At 56.9% G+C, this 9,980-nt stretch overlaps 1 protein-coding gene across 1 annotated transcript; it reads left to right on the top strand.

Moving 5' to 3' along the window:
* Positions 1–396: 396 nt before the first annotated feature.
* LOC104293149 (zinc-binding protein A33-like) lies at positions 397–5,281 on the top strand. The gene is made up of 6 exons (XM_009892627.1): positions 397–669; positions 1,265–1,360; positions 3,080–3,313; positions 3,719–3,738; positions 4,514–4,629; positions 4,737–5,281. The coding sequence occupies exons 1-6, from the start codon at positions 397–399 to the stop codon at positions 5,279–5,281; spliced, it is 1,284 nt and encodes a 427-aa protein (XP_009890929.1).
* Positions 5,282–9,980: the final 4,699 nt, after the last annotated feature.

The following is a 9,980-nucleotide window of genomic DNA, read 5'->3' as shown; positions in this document are numbered from 1 at the left end:
GGGGGGTTGGAGCACACGGGGGCGGGGGGCCGGGCCGCGGTTTGCCCCAAGGCTCCAGGGCAGCTGCTTGCGCACGGCTGATCCCTCACAGGCCCCGGGAGTCGTTTTGTTGAGGTAATGGGAAGCAGAGAGTTGTTCTTCTGCGAAGGGGCTGACGCTTTGCTGGGACTTCATGGTAATTCCCACCGTTTGGGGCTTTCCAGGGGTGGGTACACCAGTGCGGCATCTGGGCAGGTCCTGTGCCTCCTGCCCGAGGTCTGGTAACTGAACCCTGCCCCACAGCACCCAGCAGAGCCCAGCGTGAGGAGAGGCAGAAGTCTGCCCTAGCCCAGAGGGAAGGGGATTTTGGGATGGTGGTGGCAGGAAACTGTAGTTGGGACCTGTGTGCCCGCAGGGATGGCCGGCAGGAGCCAGGACCGCAGCCTGCGGGAGGAGCTGACATGTGTCATCTGCTGCGACCTCTTCAGCGAGCCCGTCATGCTGGACTGCATGCACCACTTCTGCAAGGCCTGCATCCAGCGCTACTGGGAGAGCTGCACCCATGTCCCCTCCTGCCCCCAGTGCCGCCGAGAATTCCCCAGCCAGGCTTTCCGCACCAACTACCTGCTGTCGGGGCTGGTGGAGAAGGTGCGGCGCTGCAGCTCTGCGGAGCACCGGCACAAGATGCAGGTGAGTGGCTTCTGCCCAGCTGGGGGAGAAGGGCATGAGAGCTGCGTGAGCCCTGTGCAGCCAGTGCAAGCCCACCACCCCCTACTCCCACAGTCGGTTCCCTCACTGGGGAGCCCTGTGTGTGCCTCACCTGACCCAAATGCAATCTGTGTCTCTTCCTGATGCATTCCCTCTCTCTGTTTCCTTCCAGCTGTCTGTCTTTTGGACACTTCCTTTCCTTGCATTTGTTTCCCTCACTGCCATGCCCGATTCCATCGCAGCCTGGTTGTTTCTCACATAGGGACCACGCAGGCAGGGGCGAGGGCTGCTTGAGGGGTCAGTCACTGCACAAGTCAGTTCACAGCATGCAGGGTTTAAACCTTCTGCAAACAGTTCCCAGGCTGGGGCTCCCAGTCTTAAAAATAAATTTGTTACATTATGTGCACACATGTATAGTTCTCAAACCTGTGCATCAGGTGCTTTCTTCTCCTTACTGCCTTTATAAGAAATCCTGTTGCAGCCTCCCTCTAATGCTGGCCTCAGGAATTGAGATTGATTCTGAGTCACAGCAGAGTAGTGAAATGGTCTCCTCACCTTCTTTTCCTCGTTCTTGCAGAAGCACCTGGAAGATGCTTTGCAAGCTCGTCAGAAGGAGATGGAGAACTTCTTGCGGAGGAAGCGTGCAACGCAGGAAGATATCTGTGGCCTGACGGTAAAGCCCTGTGATAGCTGCTTTTTGTACAGCCTCTGGGCTAATGTTCATAGAGGATCTGTGTATGACTTCAGCTGAGATTTAGCTCCACTTTCTGTAAAAATCTAGATGAATAACCATGTAGGTATCTGAACAAATTCCCCTGCATGTAGGCCAAAGCCCATCACTACTGAATATTCAGTGGAGGCTTTGGGAAGAGGGGTTAAGCACTTGTTAATGCAGCGTTTGCAAGGTGTGTTGGTGCAGCAGAGCTGAGACGGTATGAGTGGTGAGAGCTGCTGGCTGAGCAGCCTGCTCTGGCCCTGCAGTGGTGCCATTTTGGGATAAGGTTAATTCTTGGAAGCTTTAAAATCCTATTTTGTGTCTGAAGGGGTGGCAGCAAAGCTGAAAGAGCTGGGTCAGCAGCAGGGTTGGTGCTGCAGAGAGCAGTGGCCTTGTCACCAGGACCGTGTTCGGATTCCCTGTGAAGCTCTGAGATGATGTGAGGAGCCCGAGTGCTGTCTCCGGGCTCAAGTGGCACCAGGCTGCCAACTTGTCACTGATCAATGAAGCAAGAACATCCACAGACTGACTGTGCTTCCTTTTTGAGTGATGTAAAAGTATTAAAAGCCAAAGAAGGAGAGGGTAAGGAAAACTGAAGTAGTTCAGAGGTGAGATAAAACTGACGGGAGACTCTTCCAACTGAAGTCTCTGATCCCGCTGCTTGCACTATTTCATACCTCTATCCCGCTGCCAGATTTGGAATAGACTTTGAGGTTAATGAAGAAGTATTATCAAATAAGCACATGTGGTTGATGTCTTGTTGCAGTGGAAGAGCTGACTAAGAGGTGTTTCAGGAGTAAAGGAGCAAATTGCTGATCTGAACGGAGAGGTCATGCACGTTCTCTGTGGTTCTCAGGTGCACAAGCACCTGCTAGAGCAAAGGGAGGGTGGGGTGCTCTGCCAGCTGGTGAAGCTGCAGATGTACTCTGGGGGAGATGGGTTTCCTGCTGGTAGAAAGAGATGTGCATTTCAGGAAGCCCTCATCAAGAAAATAATGAGGGCTAAGGTTGCACTTAGAGATTAAAAGCGTAAAGATTGGGAAAATCAAAAGTCATTGGCTGTCTCTTGTAAACAGGCAGGAAGACAGTGAGAGCACCACAAGGTTGGCTGGCCAACTAAACAAGTAGATAAAAGGGACCTCTGAAAAGAGCTAGATGGGATTTTGTCAGCCTTAACTACAGAGATTAGCTTGTACAGCTCCCCCGTCTCTCCCATAGAAACAGGAGCCCTGAGAGATGAAGGCATCGGAGAAAAAGAGCAAGTTACCAATGTCAGGCAGCTCTGCCCAGGGTCTGGCGTGATATGAAATAAATCCTAACTAACCTGAACAGCTGAGTCTGCAGCTCCAGAAAAGCAAAAGAGCTCCAGTCTTGCACACAAGCAAATTCCTGGTGGTGTGGGAGAGGGCTGTGGGTTCCCACTGTGGCTGTGTGCAAGGATTTCTAGTGAAGGTGACTAAGCCATTGTAGAGCTTTTTTTTTTTTTCCCCTTCCCCTTTGGCTCTGCAGTCTTGAAAGTTGTCCTTGTGTCATATTCTCCAGCCAAAAAGTCGTGGGTACGTCTGGGACTCCCTAATTTCCAGGACTCTGTAAGCAGAGTAATGGGCCCAGCCATCCTGTGCACCTACTTGTGTGTTTTAGCTGTCAGGCTCATCGTCTACCTTTTCCCTCTGCTCAGAAGGTGTCTGGGGAGCTGAACTTCAAGATCCGTGCGGAGTTTGCTCGCCTTCATCAGATCCTGGAGGAAGAAGAGAGAGCTGTGCTGGCAGAGCTGGGCGAAAAGGAAGAGCAGTCACTGGCACGCCTGCACGGGGATGTCCACCAGCTGGAGGAAGGGATGTCAGTGCTGCAGAAGGACATAGAGCGCATAGAGCAAACCCTGAGCAAGGTGGAAGAAGTGTCGTTGCTGGAGGTGAGTGTGCTTGGCTGACCCTGGCAGGAGGCCGAGGGGTGTTTCAGGAACTGAATTTGGGATGGGGAGAGTTCTAAGTGACAGCAACAGACTATACCTGGAAGTCACTCTTGCTGCTCTCCCTCTGGATTATCTACCCATTCTCTTGGAGTCTGGAGGCTTTAGCCACAAGGGATATGGTGATCTTTCCAATGTGGTGGGTCTCAGGAGCCTTCCTCCTTTTCTGTCACCCCTGTGAAATTGCCTTGGCCGCAGTGCCCTGGCAGTTACCCCCAGGGTCGGGGTCATGGCGGGTTGGTTTCCTCTCTCTGCTTCATGACAGCAGGAGACAGGACAGGGAGCTTATTTGTGCAGCTGCGTGAATTACAGACAGTGACTGCTAATTCTCTCTGCTCCTCACTGCAGGTGGAGAGCCTGGATATCAGGTACGTGTCTGGCATGAAAGAAGCCGATTGCCTTTTCAGGAGCTTATCTCTGTCCCTGGCTGGGACCACATGGGGGAGGGATGTTATCTCAAGTTTTAAAAGCATCACAAATTGCTCAGCGAGCTGCTGGTGCTGGTGCTCTGTGGGGGCTGGTCCCCAGCAATGTCGGATGCTCTCCCCGGGGAGCATGCGTGTTGAGATGGCTGGGCTGGAAGAGCAGGTGGAGAAGATGTGCTGGTTTGGGATGAGTGCAAGAGCCATGCATGCTGCAAGGCTAATGCCACAGACTTTGGGTGCTTTGGCTTTTCCCTGCCCTTTCTTAACTTCTTAGAACTCACGGGGCTGCAAAACAGACTCTGAGGTGCAGGTCTGTCTGAGGCTGCGAGTAGCTGAGGGCCAGAACTGCCATATGGGAGCATGTCCCTGTCCCCTCCCTCCCTGGGGTCTGCAGTGGGCTGCAGCCCAGCTCCACAGGCCTGGCCTGTTCACCCATGCAGGACTCCTGAATGGGTGTGCTGGGTGCTGGTCTGCCATGAGTCACCACTCCATGAGTGGTGCTGACGGATCTGTCTCGGTCTGTAACACCTCTGCCCCGAGGTAGCCGCACCGGGGGTAGAGCTGCATCACAGGGAGCAAGCAGCTGCCAGGGAGGTTTGTGTCCCGTCTTTACCAAATCCGTTGTGTGCGGTAGCGTGCTGCAGTCCTGACCACGCTCTTACCACACGCCTCACTAGTGGCACAGCAGAGGGGTTGACTGCCGCTCTCTCTGCCCCAGGCCCTCGGTGCGCATTGAGACCCAGCCTGCCTTCGACCTGCAGCGCTACAGGGACAGCCGCAGCGGCCCCTTGCAGTACATCTTCTGGAGACGGATGCTCCGGTCCATCTGCCCTGGTGAGCGGATTGGTGTGAGGGATGGATGTGCTGGATGGTGGTGGCGCCGGGGATGCTCTGCAGAGGGAATATGCAAGCGGTAAAATGTTGGTTCAATGTCTCCACAGCTCCTGCCCCGCTCACTTTTGACCCTGAGTCAGCCCACCCCAACCTGGTCTTCTCCAGAGACCTGACAGCAGTGACAGAGAGGAATAGAGCCCAGCTCGTCCCCAGCAGCCCCCGGCGCTTCCGTCAGTGTGTCAATGTCCTGGGCTCGCAGACCTTTGACAGCGGCCAGCACTACTGGGAGGTCTGGGTGGGCAGCAAAACCAAGTGGGACCTGGGGGTGGCTGCCGAGGCTGTGGACCGGGCAGCAAAGGTCAAGCTGTGCCCAGAGAACGGCTACTGGACGCTTCGCCTGCGGAACAGGATGGAGTACTGGGCCACTGCCACCCCCTGGGTGCGCTTGACTCCCCACCGCCCCCCCCGGAAAGTGGGCGTCTTCCTTGACTGCCAGGAGGGCACCGTTACCTTCTTCGATGCCGGAGACATGTCCCACCTCTTCACCTTCCACCAGGTTTCTGCGGAGAGATACTGCCCATTCTTCAGCACCTGCTTCAGCGACGGGAGGGACAACATAGAACCCATGCGCCTCTGCCACCTGGCCCTGTGAGAGACGAGGAGGAGTAGGATGCTGTGGGGACACCAGCCTGGCTCCTTGTCTCTGCCAGCTGGCTGCCTGAGGCCGTGCTGGAGGCTAGTTCTGCACACTTGGACCTGGTGGGTGTTGGAGGGGCTGGTTTGGTTTCAGTTTTGGAAGGAAGGAAGGAAGGGGATGAGTCTCTTACCAGCTCCCATCTTCCCGCCCTTCTCTGTGCCACGGGCTGTGGGTGCCACACTGCATTGCTGGAAGTGCCTGGAACCCCCTGGAAGAACAACTTTCTGTGCCTGAGCGTTGCACAGTTCAGTATCTGCTGCCACAGGGCTGCAGTGGAGGTGGCTGTAGGCTGTTTGCACCTCCTCTTCCTCCATGATCCCACCCATAAACCCTGCAGAGGAGGGCAGCAGTCTTGGAGCACCATCAGGTGCCTGTTAACACTCAACTCCGAGTCCCAGCAGTGGGCTTCATCTGCTTGAAAAGCTTCATGGGGAAGGGCTCCTGGCCGGCAGCAGAGGGAGCTCGGTGCATGGCATGGGACCTGCTGTAGCCCGGGGACTGTGGCGCTGCCTCACTTCTATTCAGTCACTATTAAAGCTCATCAGAAAGACCAATCTCTGCTGGACCTGCTCATGGTTTGCATGCTGGGGAGGAGGGGAGGGATCTACTGCAGTGGGGTGTAGCACAACCTGGGGGCACAGAGCAGCCGCCTGCTCCAGCCCAGGATTTCCCTCCCTCTGCAACGCAGGAGGAACAAAAAGAGCCACCGCTCTCCCTCAGCCCTTTCCTTGGAGTGCTCCTGGCACAGCTGGCAGTGGCTCTTGGTCTTTTGCTCCCCCTGTCCTTTGTCAGGCTGCTTGGGAACAAGGTGGGGGGTTGGCAGCCCCGTGGGTTGGGGAGGTTTGTCTGAGCCCAGCCCTGGCCTTGGGCTCTTGGATTTTAAGATTCAGCCTCTTTTGGCCTGGCTGGGTCTTAAGGATTTGTATGTGTGAAAGTCCCATTTCGGGCCAACTTCATGACAGCCCCAGCAGCCTGCGCTGCGGGGAGCAGCTGGTCCCAGCTTGGCTTTTTGCCTGTTGGCCCTGCACAGCCCCACTGGCTCACTGGCCCTGCGGGAGGGTGCCCTGGGGCTCCTAGGGGGGCAAGTCGAGTGGATTTGGCTGCTGCGGTTTGTGCCCAGGGGGTTGCTGGCCACATCCCCACCTCGCTCACGAGTCGGCACAGCCGACTTGAGGCAGGAGGTGCTGGGGTGGGTCTGAGTCTGGCTGGTGGGAGTGATGGGTGGGAGGAAGGATGGCAGTCCCTGGGGCGGGTGGAATTGTCATGTTTATCACCCTGAAGTCCACTCCAGGGTCAAAGCAGAGGCCGGAGCCACATCAGTCCTGCGTAGCTCCTGGTGCTGGCTGGAACCCGCACATTCCTCCTCTGCGGAGGCTCAACTTTCTGCGCTGGTGGAAGGGTTGGGCGTGAGGGCTTTCCAGCTCCTGCAGCTGGGCACAGGGACACTTGTCAAAGCAAGTCCTCCACTGGTCATCCCCCTGCACAGCAGGGACAGGACAGGGGGCCCTGTCCTCCCGCGGTGCCATGAGGGATGATCCCCCTTCCTGTGCACCATCACTGCAGCGTGCCAGGGCTGGGCTCTGCTGCAGCGCCCGCTTTTGGGGTCGCCTACTGCCTGTGCCGTGGCAGAAGACTGTGCTCAACTGGAGGGGAGGATGACCCACACAAGACACAGGCAGACGTGCCCTCCTGCGCAGGAGCGCCGAGCAGCCCAGGGCTCTGTGGACAGGGGGTGGAGGTGGGTGAAGAGGGGACCCAGTTATTGGGAAGCCGTTGCTCTGTGCGGCTTTGCTCAGGGGTTGGGTGTGCTTGGAGGGGGTGTCAGGGTTTCTGCTCCCTCCCAGTCCCTAGTTGGGCTTTAACTGGTCAGTGAGCTCTGCTTCCTCCCTGCTGAGCCCCTGGGCTGGATTCAGCCTTCTCTCCCAGCTCACTGCCCCCCAGCCTCAGCTGAAATAAGAGTGGAGAAGAGCGAGCTGTTGGCTTGGCAATGCCGCTGCGAGCAGGGCTGTCATCCCCCCTGTAAGGACTGGGAGCCTCTGTGGGAAGGTGAGGCTGGTTTGACAGCAGCAAAGCTGCGGCTCGAGGGGGCTGAAACCATCACCTCCGGAATAAATGTGTAGAAACCCCTACATCCTCTCCTTGCAGTGTCTTTCAGTTCTTCTTGGGAGGTTTATCTTCTCCGGTTGATGTTTTTGTGAGACAACTGCTGCAGTTCCTGGTCTGGGGGTGGCAGCTCTGAAAGTCATTACCAGCAAAAGCCTGTTTGGGCTGCGAGCATCTCACAGCGACGTGTGCCAGTGCCATCGCTGCCACCTCCTACACCTTCCCCCTGCCAAAGGCAGAGCTGGAGAGCAGCGAAACCTGCTTGTCCCAAAATCCTGAGCTGAGCAGGCTCCCGAGGAAGCACGTCCTTCCTCCTCCTCCCATCTGCAGTGGCCGCAGCGTGCCGCTCCCAGGCAGAGCCATGTTTTGGGTTATTATGTCCTGGCCTGGCCCTGCTGTCGGGGAAAGGCTCTGGCAGGAAGGCTGGGGCAGGCAGAGCCCCTGCCCCGCACGCAACACCTACGGCGGCTCCTACGCGTGGGGAGAACACTGCTCTGAGCTGCCGTATGTGCAGCGTCAGCCCGGAGAGGAAATACCGCCTGCCGTTACACGCATTTCACTGATAAATTTTACACGCATTACACGCATTTCACAGCAAAAAACGCATTTCACTGATGAAATGCAGAGCAGGAACTGCAGGTGCAGTGTGGATGGATGCAGTGACCGACTGGGCTTGGCCCGGCGTTCGGGCAGGAGGGGACGGGGATGGAGAGTGGGCATCGCAGGGGTGAAGAACCCCTCTCTGCTCCAGCGTCCGGACTCTGTGCCTGCCAGGGCTGGCTCTCGCCATCTGTCCCCAGGACCAGGCTGTATTTTCCTTGCAGGTTACCTTGTCGTTTTGTCCCTGGGTGTCCTCAGAGCCACCCCAGTATGCCTTTCCCATAGTCGTGCCTGGGGCTGGGCAGCGTCTGGCAGCTCCTGCCCTGGTCCTGTGCTGCAACGTGTCTTTATTCTGCGCTTTGGGGAAGCCTTCGCTTCCTCGGGTCCCCCCACGTGCTGGAAGGGGGACAAGATTTTAAAATAAGATCCTTTTGTTTCCCAGGGCGGCAACAATGGAAAGGTCCCATCGGTCCCACAGTCACCCTGTGTTTGTGATGGAAAATTCCCCGTTGTCGCCGGGTGAGCCCTCCCCGGTGTCCCACCGTTAGATGGCAGCATGGACAGGCTGGTCCTGGCCACCATCGCCTGCACCGTGCCACTTAAGGGCTCCCAAATCCCTTGGAGGATGCCAAAATCCCTTGATTTTGAGGGTGCCAGAGAATCCCCAAGTCAGACCCTCTGTTCTTCTTGCACTCAGCCTCTCCAGGCAGCCCTTGGGCCATGCATTTTGTCCAGAATCTCAGCGGTGCAATGTCATTCATCCCTCCATTGCTGTCCTCACCCCATTGCTCATCTCAGGTGCAAGGTCGATGATCCCTGATGCTCACAGTGGTCCCCAGCACGGGTACACTGCCATGGCAGGGAGCCCCATGGCTGCCTCATCTCTGATCGCAGCCCCCAGCACTGGGGAGGGGTCTGATCCTTCAATCTCGGCTCTTCTCACCGTGGCAGTCCCCAACTCTGCCTCATCACCCCATCGTCATGGCAAGTTTTAAAAATCTCCCTCCAGAAAGTTCCAGGGGGTTGAGCACCCTCCTGGGATGGAGGGACACCCATCACTTTCTGTTCCCTCAGAATCAAGGAGGGACGTGGTCCAAGATGAGAGTGCAGAAAAGTGATGCAGCCAATGGTCTCAGGGTTAAAAACTCACTAATTGGGACGGAGGGAGTTGGGTAAAATAAATTCTGTGGCTTGGAGCCCCTCTGACGGCTCTGGGAGAGGGACAGGGTGATTTCTTCCATGGATTTGGCAACAAGAGCAGTTGAGCAGACAAGAAGTTTTCATGCCTTTTCGAAGCCGTGAGCACATGGTTCTCATTCAGGCTCTTTCTTCGCTGTCTGCAAGCGTGCATAATTAATAACCCTCTGGGGTGCAGCGTGGGGCTGTGTTAATTTATCTATTCAGCGCTCCTTGGGTGCGCAGGCTGTGCCCGCCATGCGGCTGCACTCCTGAAGCTCTGCCATCGCCTCCATCCGCAGCACGTTCACAGCCGGTTTGCACCGAGCCGAAGCCGCTGTCGCTGGCAGTGGCAGCAGTGTGGGGGCAGCGCTGCTGGCACGTGTGGAGTGGCACCATCACCAGCACGCTGCCAATGCCACGGTTGTGTGCACGGGTTTCGGTGTGCAACTGGCAGAGAGGGGTGCGTGTGCCACATGTAAAGGTGCTGGGGGGCAACGCGGCTGCCCCACGCAGCTGCCCCAGTGTGCATGGATGGACGGCATGAGTGGGGGCCCCTAGTGCACCCCCAAATGAGTAGGGGTGCGAGTGTGTGCACACGGGTGTGAGAAAGTGCATGTGCATCTTTGTGTCCCCCTGGGGGGTGCAGGAGTGGGGGTTCAGGAGGGTGTGTGCACACAGGTGTGAGGCTTTGGGGGGTGCATGCAGGCATGAAGGTGTGTGTGCAGATGTGGGAGGTGTGTGTAAACGTGAGGGTGTGGCACCCCATTGTCAG

The sequence above is a fragment of the Charadrius vociferus genome, unplaced genomic scaffold (genome assembly GCF_000708025.1).
Source record: "Charadrius vociferus isolate BGI_N301 unplaced genomic scaffold, ASM70802v2 scaffold529, whole genome shotgun sequence".
Classification (NCBI taxonomy): domain Eukaryota; kingdom Metazoa; phylum Chordata; class Aves; order Charadriiformes; family Charadriidae; genus Charadrius; species Charadrius vociferus.
The sequence above is the reverse complement of the archived record's forward strand: the minus strand, read 5'-3'. Positions and strand labels throughout refer to the sequence as shown.

Coding starts and splice junctions, on each gene's coding strand:
- LOC104293149 (XM_009892627.1), top strand. CDS start 397: ATGGCCGGCAGGAGCCAGGACCGCAGCCTGCGGGAGGAGCTGACATGT. Junction 670..1,264: donor AGCACCGGCACAAGATGCAG/GTGAGTGGCTTC, acceptor TCGTTCTTGCAG/AAGCACCTGGAAGATGCTTT. Junction 4,630..4,736: donor GCTCCGGTCCATCTGCCCTG/GTGAGCGGATTG, acceptor ATGTCTCCACAG/CTCCTGCCCCGCTCACTTTT.